The 18388-nt window shown below is 39.7% G+C and overlaps 1 protein-coding gene and 1 pseudogene across 1 annotated transcript; both read right to left on the bottom strand.

Moving 5' to 3' along the window:
• Nucleotides 1-12478: 12478 nt before the first annotated feature.
• LOC121992405 lies at nt 12479-14461 on the bottom strand (annotated as a pseudogene).
• Nucleotides 14462-15239: 778 nt separating this feature from the next.
• Nucleotides 15240-16603, bottom strand: LOC121990136 (peroxiredoxin-2C-like). The gene is made up of 3 exons (XM_042544348.1): nt 16449-16603; nt 15851-15930; nt 15240-15496 (listed from the first exon to the last, which is right to left on the bottom strand). The coding sequence occupies exons 1-3, from the start codon at nt 16601-16603 to the stop codon at nt 15240-15242; spliced, it is 492 nt and encodes a 163-aa protein (XP_042400282.1).
• Nucleotides 16604-18388: the final 1785 nt, after the last annotated feature.

Here is an 18388-nt window from a genome sequence, read left to right as displayed (position 1 = left end):
AAACGCCGTAGTATGGTTGTTGGTCCGCTGGTGTGAGCGAGGTTCCTTAGCCTGCGCAATTGCTCCATTGTTGTCACAATAGAGCTCAATAGGATCAGCGATGCTAGGAACCACCCCAAGTTCAGTGATGAACTTGCGGATCCAAACTGCCTCCTTTGCTGCCTCTAATGCAGCAATATACTCAGCCTCTGTTGTAGAATCAGTGACTATGTCCTGCTTCGAACTCTTCCAGCTCACAGCACCACCATTTATGCAAAATATGAACCCTGACTGCGATCGATAATCATCCTGGTCGGTCTGGAAGTTGGCATCACTGTAACCCTTTACAGTTAGCCCGTCATCGCCTCCATATATTAAGAAATATTCTTTAGTCCTTCTCAAGTACTTAAGAATATTCTTGACCGCTATCCAGTGACTTTCACCTGGATCTGCTCGTCACGCTCAAAGCATACGAGACATCAGGACGAGTACATAGCATGGCGTACATGATAGATCCTATGGCAGAGGCATAAGGGATCTGATCCATGCGATCTCTCTCCTCTCTAGAAGAGGGACCTTAAGTCTTTGAAAGACTCACGCCATGTGACATCGGCAGAAATCCCTTCTTGGAGTTCTGCATGGCAAACCGTAGGAGTACCTTGTCAATATATGTACTCTAACTTAGGCCAAGCAACCTCTAAGATCTATCTCTATAGATCTGTATGCCTAGAATGCGAGATGCTTCACCTAAGTCCTTCATTGAGAAACAACTCCCTAACCAAGTCTTGACAGACTGAAGCAAAGGGATATCACTCCCAATGAGAAGTATGTCATCCACATACAATATAAGAAAGACAACTGTGTTCTCTACAACCTTCTTGTAGACACAAGGCTCATCTTCATTCTTGATGAAATCAAACTGTTTGATTGCATCATCGAATCGAAGATTCTAGCTCCGAGAAGCTTGCTTTAGTCCATAAATGGACCAATGCAACTTGCATACTCTGCTAGTATGCTGTGGATCTACAAAACCCTCAGGTTGTGTCATGTACACATCCTCAAGCAGGTTTCCATTCAGAAACGCGGTTTTGACATCCATCTGTCATATCTCATAGTCATGGTATGCTGCAATAGCAAGCATGATCCGAATGGACTTAAACATCGCTACTGGAGAAAAGGTTTCATCATAGTCAATACCATGAATTTGCTTGAAAACTTTAGCTACCAAGCGACCCTTATAGATAAGTCCATCCATGTCAGTCTTTCTCTTAAAAACCCACTTACACCCAATGGGTTTTACCCCTTCAGGTGGATCAACCAAAGTCCATACTTGGTTGGTGTACATGGATTCCATCTCGGATCTCATGACTTCTAGCCATTTCTCGGAATCTGGTCTCGTCACAGCTTCCTGATAGGTGGTAGGCTTATCCACTATGAGCACAACGTCATCATGGTCAGACAAGAGAAATGAGTATTTCTCAGGCTGATGACGTACCCTATCAAACCTGCGAAGAGGTATGTCTACTTGAACTGGTTGTTGTTCCTCAACTCTTTGTGGAATGACATCATCCACAACACTTTGTGGTTCCAGTTCAACTTCCATCGAGGCTTCAGTGCTATGGTCCGCATCTTGAACTTCTTCAAGATCGAACATACTCCCACTAGTCTTTCTAGAAACAAAGTCTCTTTCTAGAAAGACCCCAGTCTTTGCCATAACTACCTTGTGCTGACTAGGAATGTAGAAGTAATATCCCTTAGTTTCCTTAGGATATCCAATAAAGTAGCACTTGTCGGATTTGGGTCCCAATTTGTCTGAGACTTGACGTCTAACGTAAGCCTCACAACCCCAAATCTTCATAAAAGACACATGGGCATCTCTCCCAGTCCATATCCTATATGGTGTCTTTATCACAGCCTTGGATGGAACTCGGTTGAGTATACAAGCTGCCGTGTCTAGAGCATAGCCCCAAAGGAATGTAGGAAGATCAGTGTGACTCATCATAGATCGCATCATATCTAATAGAGTACGATTTCTCCTTTCGGATACATCATTCCACTGTGGTGTTCCAGGAGGAGTGAGTTGGGATAGAATCCCACACTCAGCTAGATAGTCACGAAACTCATGGCTTAAGTATTCACCACCTCGATCTGATCGAAGTATCTTAATACTCTTGCCAAGCTGGTTCTGTACTTCATTCTTGAATTCTTTGAACTTTTCAAAGGATTCAGATTTATGTGTCATCAAGTACACATAACCATATCTACTGAAGTCATCAATAAATGTGATGAAGTACTTATAACCACCTCTGGCAGCGACATTGAAAGGGCCACATACATCACTATGTATGAGTCCTAACAAGTCAGTCGCTCTCTCATTGTGTCCATTAAAGGGAGTCTTGGTTATCTTGCCTAGTAGGCATGACTCGCACGTCTCATAAGATTCAAAATCAAATGAGTCCAGCAAATCATCCTTATGGAGCTGGGATAAGCGCTTGTCATTTATATGACCTAAGCGACAGTGTTAGAGATAGGTTTGGTTCATGTCATTTGACTTGAACCTCTTGGTACTTATGTTATAGATAGGGCTCTCAAGGTCTAGAATATAGAGTCCGTTCATCAGAGCTGCACTACAATAGAACATATCGTTTAAATAGACGGAACAACATTTGTTCTTTATTATAAACGAAAAACCTTTCTTGTCCAAACAAGAAACTGATATAATGTTCTTAGTTAATGCTGGCACATAACAACAATCATCCAACTTTAGTACAAGCCCAGAGGATAGAGATAGAAAATAAGTCCCTACAGCAACAGCAGCAACCCGTGCTCCATTGCCTACGCATAGGTCCACCTCACCCTTTGTCAATGCTCTGCTATTTCTCAGCGCCTGCACATTAGTACAAATGTGAGAAGCACATCCGGTATCTAATACCCATGATGAAGAAATAGATAGATTGACTTCTATAACATATATACCTGAAGTGGAAGTCTCACTTCGCTTCTTCTTAAGATCTTCCAAGTACACCTTGCAGTTCCTCTTCCAATGCCCGGTTTAACCGTAGTGGAAGCAGGTAACATCCTTGGCGACCCCTCCTTTGGGTTTCAGCGTCTTTCCCTTGCCCTTGGCTTGAGACTTTCCCTTACCAAATGAACGAAGTTGACTGTAACTTTTGGGCAAGGAGTGCAAGATCAAGTCAGTGGTCATCTCTTGATCAAATGGGAATCCCAATCTCTGTAGGTTCTCTATGTACCCAAGCATCTTGAGCACATGTGGACCTACAGGAGTCCCAGCTTGCATCTTGCATTGAAACAGTGCCTTAGAGATCTCAAATCTCTCGTGCCATGCTTGTCCTTGATACAGTTGACGAAGATGTTCAACCATATCGTAAGCAGTCATTAACTCATGTTGCTTCTGAAGCTCAGAGTTCATGCTCGCGAGCATGAGACGGGATACATATAATGCGTCTTCTTGATGCTTCTTATAAGCATATTGGTCAGCTCGCGTGGCAGTGGCAGAAGGTGCCTCCGGAATGGGCTGTTCCAGAACGTACAGTTTACGTTCTTGAGTGAGAACGTTTCTCAAATTTCTGTACCAGTCCAGGAAATTTGCTCCGTTGAGCTTGTCCTTCTTAAGGACAGAACACAGAGAGAAGTTGTTCGTGTTTGACAACATGGCAATTCTATAACAGAAATTAAAGCAAAAAATAAATATCATATTCCTTTTAATCATTTAATTAGGCCTTTAACTAAATGATGCTCCCACTAAATTCTATATAATTCATGTGGGACAAGATTCACATCATACTAACCCTTGAGTTAGCTTTGGCTAATACACCCAAGACTTAGTATGATCGGTAGGTAATGATTACTAATTACATCTCTATGCAACTCTTGTTTATAGGATCATTATCCGCAGTTATATTAAAACTTGAGTTAGCTTTGGCTAATACGCCCAAGAATTAATATAAATGTGATTTATGTCCTATCTTTCCAACCGTTGGAAGAATGCCTATAGTTGTACTTGATCCAACAGAGTTAACTAGTTACTCAATCTAATTGAGTTGTACTCACCCATGAGTTGATAGGCGGGACCAAGATTGTCCCTCCGTACCCTACCAAGATAATATGTGTTGCTCTGCTTTGGCAGATTCAACAACACATGTGATCGAGGTAGTGATAGGTATCACGGCACGGTAGGTATTAGAGTTGACGCGATTTAGATCTAATCTAATCGTCGATGTGTATCAAATACTCGATTTAGATATAATCTAATCGTTAGGGTGCATCTTGTACATGATTTAGATCTAATCTAATCGTTAGGCACTAATTAATTACTAATCATGCATCACATACACACATAAGCAATTAATTAAATTATTTGTGATTAGTCATGGCCCTACTACGATCTTCTCAAGCCAATGAGAAGATCGGATGGTCAACCTAAGGTCAACAGCTTCTCAAACTCCTCCCTTTGACCACCTTGTGTTGCTCGCGCCCTCCTCGTAACTCCGTCTCGAGTGGACCTTCCACCGCTCCAATTTTATACATTACAATTTTGAAACTCGAGTTACATTCGAGTCTAAACTAATTTACAACAAGAATATAAAATAGAGAAAGGCACGAAGCGCAAGTCGCGAATCAAATATACAACACGCACATCACATAACGGCACGCAGGCCGTATTATGAATTACAACACATTTCCAATCAAATTGGGATTTTTTGGGCCATGACTATCACAAAAATAATATATAATTCTAAATTATATATTTTCATAATTTTCTGTAATTTTTCCATAATTTTTTACAATTTTTATGAGTAAAATTTCCCGGCGGTCCCGTTTAGCGATTTTCAGGCGCAATCGCGGAACGAATCCCCTTGCGGGGCCAGGGGCAGCGCCCCTACCCGTGATATAACCATCACGAGTGTTCCTAAGCGATCCTACAGCGCCTTAGACCACTGTCCCAAAAGGATTTGGGGCGAAACCTTGTCGTTTCGGAAAAATCTTCTCGGTAGTCGAAGCCTACAAGTGTCTAAACACTTTTACTTCGCTTCTACGAGAAAAATACCCATAAAAATCATAAAACACTTAAAATTACATAATGTTACAGAATCTATATTTTTCATAAAAATATAAACTAAACTCGTACAAGTCTTCGCACGTGGCTCTGATACCACTGTTGGATTTTTCGGGCCACGAACACCGCTTTTTCGCATTGCGAAAACCCCGAAACCTCGCCACCGGATCCGTGCGAAGTTTATAAACAAAAATTTTGAGTACAAGTTTACTAAAACCTATATCTACTCTAGATCTACAAAGGAGAAGATCGTATACCTTCGATGCGTGCCATTTTCGTATCCCGCTCGTCCAAGATTCGCCGGATCTCGAGAGTATCAAAATAGATACTCCTCTATATGTATCCACACGAACACACTAGGTGGAGAAGACCAAACAAAGGTGTGCTAGCACCTAGGTTGTTCGGCCAAGAAGGAGGAGAGGGAGAGGAGAAGGAGAGAGGAAGAAGATGATAGAATGAATTCACATGAATCAAAAATTCATTCTCCTTACAACATTAAGTGGCCAGCCACATTAAGTGGTGTAACCCCCTTCACATTTAATGTGGAGGCCATTAAGAGTTGTAACCTCCATGAGATGACACACCATGATGATGTGGAGCATCATCATTGGTCCACACCTTGCCAACTCACTAATGATGTGGCAAATAGTCAAGTCAAACTTGACTCTTCATCTTCCCTCTCAAGTCAAGTCAAACTTGACCAAATCTCTCCCATGGTTGATCTAATCCAACCATTTGATTCAAGACAACTTAATATAATGAATCTAATTCATTTAATTAAATTGATTCAATGAGTCAAAATCTAAATTAGACTCATTGAACACATGAATCAACTTGAGTCCAACTCAATTAGCCCAATTTGGATTACTATTAATCCAATTTGATTCATCACATGAATCTAATCATCTTGGTTCATCATATGAACCTAATCTCCATCTAATTGTCCTTTGTGTGTGACCTTATAGGTACTTATAACGTTGGCAATGCTCCTAAACTCATTTAGAAGCATAAGTAATGAGCGGTATCTAGCAACACATCATTACTACCCAAGTTATAAGAATGTTGAGATCCAACATCACCTTGTGACTACTAATTGTGACTCCTCACAATATGTAACATTGTCCTTCTATCCTTGACATCTAGATTGATCAATGTGAGGCATAGACCATGTCATCCTCTAATCAATCTAAATCTTGAACTCCAAGTAGACTCACTCAATCAAATGAGCTTAATATCTCATATTGACTCATTTGGGCATGGTCATGCACTTCGTGGTCTCACTCTATCAAGAATATCGATGTCACTCCCGTCATATAGGAGGGATAGATCCCATCTACATCACTCACATCCCTCTGCATAATTTGTTACACACTCAGTAATCGCCTTTATAGTCCACCTAGTTACGGGTGATGTTTGACGAAGCCAAAGTACGTAACTCCTTATGTAGGGATCCATGGTGACTTCAGGTCCAAGGACCAATAGTCATACTAATAGCCACATGAGAAAGTATATGACACTCATATAACAATCCATGATACTTTCTCATGGCGGGTCATTCAGTATACAGTCTCCAATGCATACCCATGTGTCAACTTGATATCTCCATATCCATGACTTGTGAGATCAAGTCATCGAGTTGACCTACATGTTAGTCTCATCGCATTAACATTGTCCCTGAATGTTAATACTTGACTAGGAATGATTAAGAGTAGTGTTTCCTATATCATCTCACTATCGATTCAACCAATCGATTGATATAGGTAAGAACCTTCTACTCAAGGACGTTATTATACTTAATTATTTGGCACTAATACAAGTAAGTATAATAACCAAAAAAAATGTCTTTATTAATATACAAGAATATGATACAATGAGTCCATATAACAATCATCAAATGATTGGCTCTAGGGCTCTAACTAACATTACCCTACTTCTTACCTTAATCCACGACCTCCCTTTTGTTGATCCACACAAGGAACCGATGTGGGATCAAAGAACACCACAGCAAGACCTCTTTGGTAATTCCTCCTCACTAATGGATGGGTTGCTGCCGGCACCAAGAACACTGTAAACAATTCCAGCTCCACAAAACAGTCGTTTCTGTTGGATTCCTTCACTAAACAGAACAAGATGAGATCCAACAAGAAGATCACAAATCAAACAATACTTGTTAACATCCTAATAACAAAACAATCTATGAATCAAGCTGAACAGAATAGGAAGGTCTCAAGAAACTGATCCGAGATCAAACAAGATCTTTGAATCCCTAACCTTCTCGTCACTACCTTACCTTGATTAGCCGCCTCAAGAGATCATCGCCAGATCCGAATTCTCGCCTTGGTGATCTGAGCCCCACTCGACGTCGGTGATCTAGGGCACAGTGGAAACAAAAGGGTGACCACAATGAGGGAGAAGAAGAACCAAATCAAAAGCCTCCGCTTACCGATAGGGCAGAGGAGGATCGGCGGTGGAGATGGCTAGGGCACCAGGCGATCAGAGTTAGCGCCGAGCAGTGAACCTAGGGCAGAGGGCGATCGGCAGAAGAGAGGAAGAGTAGGCTCGGCTTCCCTGACTGAGGGCTTTGTACACAGGGAGAAAAGGAAGGTGCGTCGGTTTGGGGAAGAAGAGGAAACGGCACCGGCGTCAGTAGTTTTGGGAAGAGGAAGAATCGGCGACGATTTGAGTGAGGCGCGACGCGGGTAGGGGGAAGGAAATGGCATTTAGGGGGGAAAGAAAAATAAAAGGAAATGTATTTATAAATAAAACATTTCCTCACCTAAACGGGTATCCTAAACAGCCTTTATCCGTACCCGTAATTTGTCCTCTCAAAACCCGGCGTACGAGCTTCAAAAAATTCTTAGAAAATTTCTGAAAATTCCTAAAAATCCCCTTATGGTGATTCACCCATTTTTCAGTATTTTACATTCTGTTCACTTGGCTACTAGGATTCATAAACTCTAATACTTATCCTGGAGGTTTAGAGTTTGAATCCTGGGGAAGGCAAAAATCCACTGACCAGGGGTGGAAAGACCTAGTGAGTAACGGCACGGCCGAGGGTCGTCGGTCGACGACATAAGGGGTTGCTAGTTGGGCCGTAATTGTGGCCGCCCAAGGGACCGCCAAGGGGCTGTCAGTTGGGCCGCTAGTGTGGCCGCCCAATGGGCCAAGGGGTCGTGACGTTACAATAAAAATGCGCCTTTTTATTGTAACGACCCTGCCCCTAGGCCCCTTGGGCGGCCACACTAGCGGCCCCTGACAGTCCCTTGGGCAGCCACTTGGCTGCCAGGATTCATAAACTTTAGTATTTAACCTGGAGATCTAGAGTTCGAATCCCGGGGAAGGCAAAAATCCACTGGCCAGGGGTGGGAAGACCTTGTGAGTAACGGCATGGCTAAGGGTCGTCGGTTGTCGACATAAGGGGTCGCCAGTTTGGCGGCTAGTGTGGCTACCCAAGGGACCGTCAGGGGCCGCCAGTTGAGCCGTTAGTGTGGCAACCCAAGGGGCCGAGGGGCCGAGTCGTTACAACCGCACGCTTCCTTCTCGTCTGCCAGTGTACTCTTCCGCAGTGCCTCGTCCCTCGGATGCACTGCGTGCCGTCCTTCTCGCTAGTTGTGTCTTCCGCTCGAGTACTTGTGCTCCTAAGCTCCTGCACACTTAGACACAAGGTTAAAAACAACACAGGACATAACTTAACTTGTTGATCACACCAAAATAACCTTGGGGTTCCAACACGAACTAATGCTACTTCGATCAAGAAAGTGTAAGTATCCCATGATAGTTTTGATGTGGTGAACCAAATTAAGTTAGGTCCTGTTGTATTTGATCCTTGTGTCTAAGTGTGCAGGAATTTAGGAACATAAGAAGTCAAGCAGAAGACGTAGCTAGAAAGAACGATGGAACGGGATAGGAGCTGACAGGCTCAGTGCCTCTAAAGGATGAGGTACAGTGGAAGAGTACACTAGGGATGAGAAGGACGTGTATGGTGGTCTGAGGGATGAGAAGCTAGATACGAAGGCTACTCGAGGAGAAGGTCAGAGTTGGATTTTGATGAGCTCAACTGCGGTTAGCAGGAGCATCACCCATGAGAAGAGATCATCTTATGGAGATGATCTGCCTTATGGAAGGTGCCTTCCATGGCTTGGAGGGCGCCTTCGATGAATAGTACGAAGGAGCCTTCTAGCCATAGAAGGTGCCTTCCCTAGCTGTTACCTGAGAATAATGTTTTATCCTTGGGAGATAAAGTTTATCTAATGGAAGGCACCTTGGACCCCTTTGAAGACACTTTTAAGTCGCGGATAACATTTTCTATAGGCTATAAAAAAGACTCCTAGACTTAGGAAATTAACAACAACTCTTATATTCATTTTTTTAACATATTTATGAGCGCTCAATGAGTGTAAGAGGCTTCTCCGCCTACACGAAGAAGATTTTTTAGTACTTTCTTTTGGGTTGGATTAACAACCACCTAAGTTGTAACCAAGTAATTCTTTAGCCTCTTTTATTTTGTTAGTTGATCAATTGTTTTAATTTAATTGTACTGCTAATCTGAGTTGAAAGATCAAGAAATATTTAGCTTTATTTTTTACAACCAATTCATCCCCTCTTACCGGCCCCATCTACCAACAAGTGGTATCAGAGCTAGAATGTCTCAGAAGGATTAACCACTGATTGAAGCACTGAGGTGATGGTTGGACCGAGCATCTACCAGCCAAAATTCTAGAGAGAATTCGTGACATGGAAGAAACGCATGGAGGTATTCTTTAAAACATACTTTGAATTGCTTTTAATAATTAAATATGACTTTGTAGCTCCCATGGACTCACAAGAAGGTGAAAAAGAGGAATACCGATAGACCGAAAAGGAGCAAGCAGACTTCGTAGCAAATGGATGAGCCAAATTCTATTTGTTGACCGTGCTACCTCCGCAAGAAGTCAGCAGAATCGGCATCTACGAATCATCAAAGGAACTTTGGGAGAAGTTCGTAGAGCTATATGAAGGTACGTCCAAAGCTAAGCTCACGAAATGGGATCTACTTTGGAACCAACTGACCAACCTTTGGCTGAAAGGAGAGTCAGTAGCACAACTGCATGCCAAGCCGGTAACTCTGAGATTCGTAAGTCCGACGATTAACTCCTTCAGCTTGGACATAAAAACTGCATTCCTCAATGGAGACATAGAGGAGTCTATATATATGTTGCAACCAGAGAACTTTGAGTCTAATGACTCAAAGCACCTAGTATGTAGATTAAAGAAGTTCATTTATGGTTTAAAATAGGCATCCCGTCAGTACCTAAAATTTAATCAAGTGGTTATCTCATTTGGATTTAAAGAGAACCCTGTTAATCAGTGCATATATATCAAGTTCAGTGAGAGCAAATTTGTTATACTTGTTTTGTATGTGGACTATATATTGCTTACGAGCAATAATAAGGGTATGTTGCATCAAACCAAGTCACTTCTATCTGGTAATTTTGAAATAAAAGATCTTGGTGAAGCATCCTTTGTTTTAGGCATACAGATCTATCGTGATCGTTCAAGAGGCATTCTTGAACTTTCACAACAGACCTATATTGAAAAGGTGCTTATAAGGTATGGTATGCAAAACTGTACACCTGGTGACACACCTGTGTCAAGAGGTGACAAGTTCAGCTTGCAGCAGTGTCCACGGCTTGAACTTGAAATAAAGGAGATGGAGCAATTCCCATATGTGTCAGCAGTGAGAAGTCTCATGTATGCACAAGTTTGTACTCGACTAGATATAGCATTTATAGTGAGAATATTAGGCAGATATATTAGTAACCGAGGACCGTCACACTGGAAAGTGGTAAAGAGAGTGATACGGTATTTACAAAGAACTAAAGGACATATGCTCATGTATCGGAGATTAGATCACTTGGAGGTGATTGGATATTCAGACTCTGATTTTGCTAGATGCTTGGATAGCAGGAGGTCCACTTGGGCTATATCTTCATGCTTGATGGAGGGGCTATATCTTGGAAGAGCGTCAAACAGACGCTAGTAGCCACTTCTACTATGGAGGCAGAGTTAGTAGCATGCTACGAAGCATCCAATCACGGGATTTGGTTGCAGAACTTTATCACAACATTACAGATCGTTGATGGTATTGACAAGCCACTGAGGATTTACTGTGATAATAAAGCCGCAGAACTTTATGCCAAGAACCACCGCAGTTCGTCGAAGTCCAAGCACATCGACATCAAGTTTTTAGCGGTTAAAGAAAGAGTTCAGAGTTGTCAGATTATGGTAGAGCACATCAATACATATTTCATGTTGGCCGATCTACTCACCAAAGGCTTGGTGCCTAAGGTGTTTCATGTGCATGTTGTGGATATGAGAGTTCTTCTTATGGAAGAAGAACTCATCTAGTAGGAGTCTGTATTTATTTTTATTGCTCTATGCTAATTAATAAAGACAAACATTTATTTTGATTATTGTACGTACTTAAAGTTCAAAACATCAATGGGAATTTATATGTTCGTTTGACACTCTGACTATGATATCATCATTTACTACTGTTGTTTAGCATTTGATGTTTGTAAATATGATATAGATTCATTTTAGAATCATACAGTTTAGATCATGATTTGCTATTGCAGTGTAACATAAAGTATTTTACAAATATGATCTGATATTTTTTGAGGTCATCTTAGGACAAGTTGGAAATTGACATGTACTGATCACATTTCATGTAATTTCCACTCTACACATTCACATCTTGATCTAGCTATGTCATTAATGATATTGGAATCATGATTACTGTTAGGGCTTGTTACGATCATATACAATAGCTATGACCTCTTTAGCCCTATACCAATGAAGTTAATCGACCAGATTGTTTACAGGGGTATTTTGTACCAATAAAGTTGATATCAACTAAAGTTTTACTTATATTTCACATACAACTCACATATAGCCCAAGTGGGAGATTGTTGGATATAATTATCCCTATTAGGTGGGCTTATTTGTAAGTTGCACACGTGAATACGATCCGAACCCTTTAAAGTGATCTAACTTATGTCTAGTGGGTTTCGAGTAATTGGATGTGGATCTTATATGTGTAGAACATATAGTCCCGCATCTATTATCATCTATTTATTGATAATAGATGTTCAGTATATATATGGACTTATAGTCTCACATCTATTATTATCGATGGGCTGATAATAGATGTTCACTATATATAGGGTTGGTCCCCAAGTACTTAGGGAATAATCTTGACATAGTTTCTTGTTCCCCATTGACAAGAAGTTTTATAGCATCGTTATCCCTTAAGTCCCTTGGAAGACCTACTTTTTCTTTTCGCTGTTTCTTCTTCTACAGGATCTTCTGGACGATGCTAAAGGACAAAGATATGACTCTTCAATTAGATTTTTTGTCATTGTGTTTATGTATTATTATTTTCTTATGTCATGTTCTCGATGAAACCAAGATACATGCTCATATATTCTTGTTTTCCCTATTCGAATTCTTATTTCGATTATTTAGAATTCATGCGACTTAGGTTTTACGAGAATTATCATGCTCTATTAATCAGATAGAATTCCATGTTCTTTAACAGTGAACTTTAAAAAAAACCAAGAAAAGAGTAAAGCCCGCACCAATCATCATTAGATCCAGTAGGAGTTTCATAAAGTGCATCTGCATTCTTCCATTTCTCCAAATACTTCACGTTCATAGGATCTTTCATCTTGTTTCCAATGAGTCGTTTATTATGTACAATAATAAAGTGGGCATCTCTTCATAGGTAGTTTCTGCCGTATGGCATTAACGACAGCACTGACCTAAAGGAAAAAAAAAAAAAAAATCTCAGGAGGAAGATTAATACAACAGGAACTCTAAATAAAAGCAAAATTTCAAAGTATATTTGTCAACATTTTCTTGACGCACACCTTATTAACTGCGAACCGCTTCTGACAATAGAGAGCAACATTTGCTGCATCTACAACAGCTTCAAAAGGGCCATAGTAGTCCAACCATTTCTGTAATCAGAAATTGAGTTGTTAGTAACAAAACAAAATCGTGCAAATTGCTGGTGAAAACAATTAGACATAATTTCAAAAACCGCAATTGACTGAACTTTATCGTCAACATTTTACATGTTTGAAATGCATGAACTAAATACTCTCTCCACATTACTGGACAGTGATTTCGGGAGGGAGATCATACTTGAAACTTCTGAAAATTTGAATTCCTTTCTCTCTTGTTGGCCAGTGAGGCAACAGACTTGGCAAAGTTTTCTGTCTCAACTGGATCAAGATCGATGGTTGCTAATTTGTGACCACAAGACATGCAGACACCATCTACATCTACTGATGTGTGCGCCACACTCCATTTCCCTTTACCGAGCCAACCAAGCCCATGCCACCCCGCTCCACCATTCTCAATAGCCTCTGCTAATTCTTTCGCATCCCATTTCCTTTTCCCTAGTCTTGATGCGGTCAAACTCTTGAACCAAGCCTCAATCAGCTCTGCTGTGGACGCAGAGACCTGTCTCACATTAGTTCTAAGCTTGTGTAGCAGGTAATACACCTTGTCGCCTCTGCGAGCCGCAATGCTAATTCTTAGAAGTGCTTCCAACTCTGATTCTTCAGGTTGGATGCCATTTTCCGACATGTGAGCTTCAACTTCGAACACCTTATCAATGTCGCCTTTGTTGCAGAAGGTGAACAATGCAGGACCATACGACCGCACCCTTGCAGTTATACCCAAAAGCTTCATTCGCTTAACACAATCAAAGGCCATGTCACCATCGTCCATAGACATTGCTATTCGAGCCACAGATGTTAGAGCTGCTTCGCTCATGGCAATCTTCTCCGCGCACATCTTTTCATATATCTCAAGTCCTCTGGTTCTAGCATAGTCTCTGATGTCCTCGTTTACTCGAATCAGAAGAGAAGCTCTTCTACTTCTTTGGCCTGCATCTTCAACCACATCTCCATCAATATACCAATCTGGATCGAATTTAGAATTAACACTACCGCTTTTAGCAGGATGAATGATGCCAACCGCCGCAGAAGAGCAAAGGTAAAGCAGCACATTGTAGTGGTATTGCTGCAATTTGATTCCTTGGCCGACCGCAGAGTGGCAATGGCTTCCATGACATCACCAGTTTTGGAGCAGGAATCCAGCTTAATTTTCATCTCCTTTCCAGAAACCCTAGCTTCGGATATCTTGCCGTCCTTCTTCATCCACCTGTCGACTCCATTTTCACTCACTCCTCTGGCCAAAGGCTCCGCCTTTTCGCCTCTCGGCCACAAATTACCCTTCCTAGGTTTAGGAATTGCATGCTCCACAAGAATCTTCACCTGGGCCGGCCGTTCTCTGTGAAGTGCTCGATGCTCGGTGTGGGTTCCATGAGCTGTGGCGCTGGAAGAGAGATCGGAGAAGGCGTGGACTCACGACGGTGGGTGTGAAGGGGGACGACAAGTGGAGGAAGAGGAAGCGGGGAAAGGAACGAGCTTTGAGGGGGAATCGCGATGGTGGAGTGCAGAATTCCACGGAGAAGGAAGAAATGAGGAAGTCGCTTTGCAAGGAAGCCATGCAGCGACGGAAGGATAAGATTCTTAAAAAGACATTTATAAATATAAATATTCACATAATATTTTGTTTCATCCCTTGAAAATTATACCCTTTTTAAAAATCCCCTCTAAATTGTAATGTCTGGAAAACAAAGGAATTTTAAAAAAAAATCAAGAAATAAATTATGACCATAATACTAATGATATTTTTGGGTTTTAGAAGGTAAAAAAAGCCAAAAGGTAAGCTTTCTTCAAGAATTTTTAAGGGTAAAAAAATAAAAAGGTATTTTTTTATTTATCATTAAAATAATATTTTATTCCGCTACCATATAAATAACTCAATTTTGAATATATTAATAATATTATATTATAACAACTATAAATATTATAAAGAATATTTTGGACGATAAAATTACCGAGATAATACATTCAATGTGATCCCACCCTTCATACACGAAAGGCTCTTTAAATATTGACAAATAATATTATTGGAATAAATCAATAAATTTATAATTTATAATTAGAATAATGTGGCGCCAAATTATCATTCTAAGAATTGATACTTTATTCAATCAAATAGTTGCATAGTCACTTAACTAGTAGCCTAACAAGCAAACTAACATAACAAATAAACATAGTGATTCCTAGAGGAACTTTAGGATCTCTTCTACACCAGATATAGTGACTTCTCCCCCTCCTTCTTCGATGTTCGCAACTGTCACCACAAGGTTGTCGACGAGGAGAGCAAACCTTCGCGATCGAATGCCCAGACCCACCTCGGAGAAGTCCAGTTCCAACCCAAGGTCGTGAGTGTAATAGCTGGAACCATCAGCTAGGAATTTCACATGCCTATTCTCAGGATATGACTTAGCCCATGTCTTCATCACAAATGGATCATTAACTGCATAGCAAGAGATACAGGAGTTCATGGATTTTACTATAGTTTTCTAAAATATAGCAAAAATTCATTGTTTTACCGTTTCAGATATTAAATATAAAAAAAATTGTTATTTTAGTTTTAAATTTATCATCCAAGAAAAGAATTCATAGTTTGTAATGTTTTTTCATGAGTTGACACATCTGGGAATACAAGGCAGAAAGATACTAAAAAGTATTGTCACAAAAACTTTGTAGTAACGAGCAAATAGATAAATTGGAAATTGAAAAAAAAAAACAAAAAACTCTAATAAGAAGATTTTTAGAAGTCGAAGGCCGATTGAAGAACAAAAACACAGACAAAAGAGGAGGAAATTACCGCTGATGAGGAGGATCTCGTCGACGCCTTTGGATTTGAGTTCCTCTGCACTTTCAATGAAACCGGGGACATGGTTCATGCTGCGAAAGCCAAAAGGGGTAAAATCATCTCAGAACGAATGAGGAAGCACAAAAGAACAGGACAAAAAAGGAGAAGCATAATTAAGAATTAAGCGTCATAAACGCAAGTGCTAGTGCTAGTGCTAGTGCCAGATCTTGATTAGCCGACACTATTTTCAATGATCCGATGGGTAGATTGAAAAACACCAAACGAGTTTACATTCGCATAAAACGAAAAAGAATGGAGCTCGACACGAAGCAGCGTTATTGATCTCAAAGGACCTTTCCTTGTCTGTGAACGATATGTTAACGAGATTCGGGGAAAAAAAACTAGAAAAGTTTCGGTATTATTCAAGTAGAACACCAAAATGTTCGATCCAAAAGGGCAAAAAAGCATATCATTGTCGTAGAGAGAGAAAAAGGGACTCGCATAAAACTTAAAAAAGTCCGATCTAAAAGAAGCATTAACGACGTTTGTGACCGATCTGATCGCGAGATTCGAAACAATCAAGAAAATTTTGGGGTTTTAAGAAGTTTACCTGCAAATGGGTGTGAAGGCGCCGAGGACTCCGAAGATGACGACCTTCTTGCCGGCGGCAAGCGAGTGTATCGGGATCATCCACAATTGGTCGCTTTCATCGAACCAAGCCAAATCTCCATCCGGGAGGGAATCGCCGACGACGATCGGAGCCATCTCTCTGCGGAGTTGTGGAGGTAGAAGATGGTGTAGCGTCTCTCCTTATAAAGTGATGGGAAACTTTCGGTTCACCCCCTTCATAGTTTTCCAAATAATAAAAATACCCTCAAGTTTTTATGGAAAAAACTTCCTGTTTCAACATAATAATATGGTAACATTTAAAAATAAAAATAAATAAATGATGAATATTTTGCAAAATAGAAAAATTGTCCATATAAGTAAAAAAAATATAATTAAAGGAAAGAAATTATTTTCCTTTTTAAGAAAGATATGGAAAAAACGTTGGAATGTTTTTTAAAAGGAAAAAAGAAATATATATATCTATATATAAATAAATTTGCAATATATTTTCTTTATTTACGTCTAATTTAAATCTATATAAAAATAAAGGAAACATTTTATTTTTCTTATTTTTATTAAAGTTAACAAATCTTTAGAGAGAGCATTCACATTTTGGTTCCGATTTTTGTTTCATATTTCGAATTAATAATTTATAAGAATTGCGATTGTAATTTCATACTAATTGTAAATTATTGAATTATTCTTTATTAAATAAGAAAGATTATAGACAAGTTATTTTGGAAACATATCGTCCCAGAATCCCAATATATGTCAGTAACACCGATTTCGTTTTTCCGCATTCTAACGTTTTATTTGTGATATAACGTTTTGGCTTTGACAAAATTGCAATATATTTTATTTTTTTACGTCTAATTTAAATCTATATAAAAATAAAGGAAACATTTTATTTTTCTTATTTTTATTAAAGTTAACAAATCTTTAAAGATCATTCACATTTTGGTTCCGATTTTGTTTCATAATTCGAATTAATAATTTATAAGAATTGAGATTGCAATTTCATACTAATTGTAAATTATTGAATTATTCTTTATTAAATAAAAAATATTATAGACAAATTATTTTAGAAATATATGGTCCCAGAAACCCAATATATGCCAGAAACCGATCCCGGTTTCCCCCATTCTACCGTTTTATTTGTCATATAACGTTTTAGCGGCTTTGACGAACTGTCGCATCGCGTTCCTTTGATCCGCTTCGAGATGAAGCTGAAGCAGCTCGAGGGCCTCCTTGGCACTCTTCAGCAGTTCTCCCACCCAAAGGTTCTGCGTTGTTCCTTTTGTCGTCGAATATGTTCTCTTTTCTCTCCCACTCTACTTTATTACTGGCAATTGAGTAATTCCATCACTCGTGTACTTATTTGTGCTCCTTTGATGGATATCTTTAGAATAGAAATGGGAAAGATATTACCTGTCTTTGTTGATTTATTGGGAGATGATCTTTGTTTCTGGCTGCACAGATAGAATTGGAACAATATCCCACAGGACCACATATTGCGTCTCGGTTACTTTATACGGTATTCATCTGTTCTTGTTGGTTTCCGAATTAGTTTATTGCGAAAAGTACTTGAAATTGATAATGGCAATCGTATAGGATATCAATATCCTCTTCTTTTTCTTTTCCTTTATCTATCAGAGTCTTACTCTATTTGGTTGTGCATCTTGCTCGTTTTGCCAGTGCATTGTACAGCTCAGTTTGTTTTTCGAATCTACTTAGAAATTAGAGCTTATCACTCACAAAATTCATTGCTTCTGTTTCAACTTGCCATGTCATTTAGTCTGTTCAATTAAAAAAAGGATTGCTTTTTAAAATTCTTCTAATGTATTTCAGTCTCAATGAATTTGGAACAATGATCCTCTAGTAATTCCGTCATTATTTTTCCTTATATCTTTGCATAGATTTTGCCTCCTCAATATTCCATTT

Source organism: Zingiber officinale, chromosome 6B, assembly GCF_018446385.1.
Source record: "Zingiber officinale cultivar Zhangliang chromosome 6B, Zo_v1.1, whole genome shotgun sequence".
Classification (NCBI taxonomy): domain Eukaryota; kingdom Viridiplantae; phylum Streptophyta; class Magnoliopsida; order Zingiberales; family Zingiberaceae; genus Zingiber; species Zingiber officinale.
Note: the sequence above shows the minus strand (reverse complement) of the source record. Positions and strands in the feature narration are given on the sequence as shown.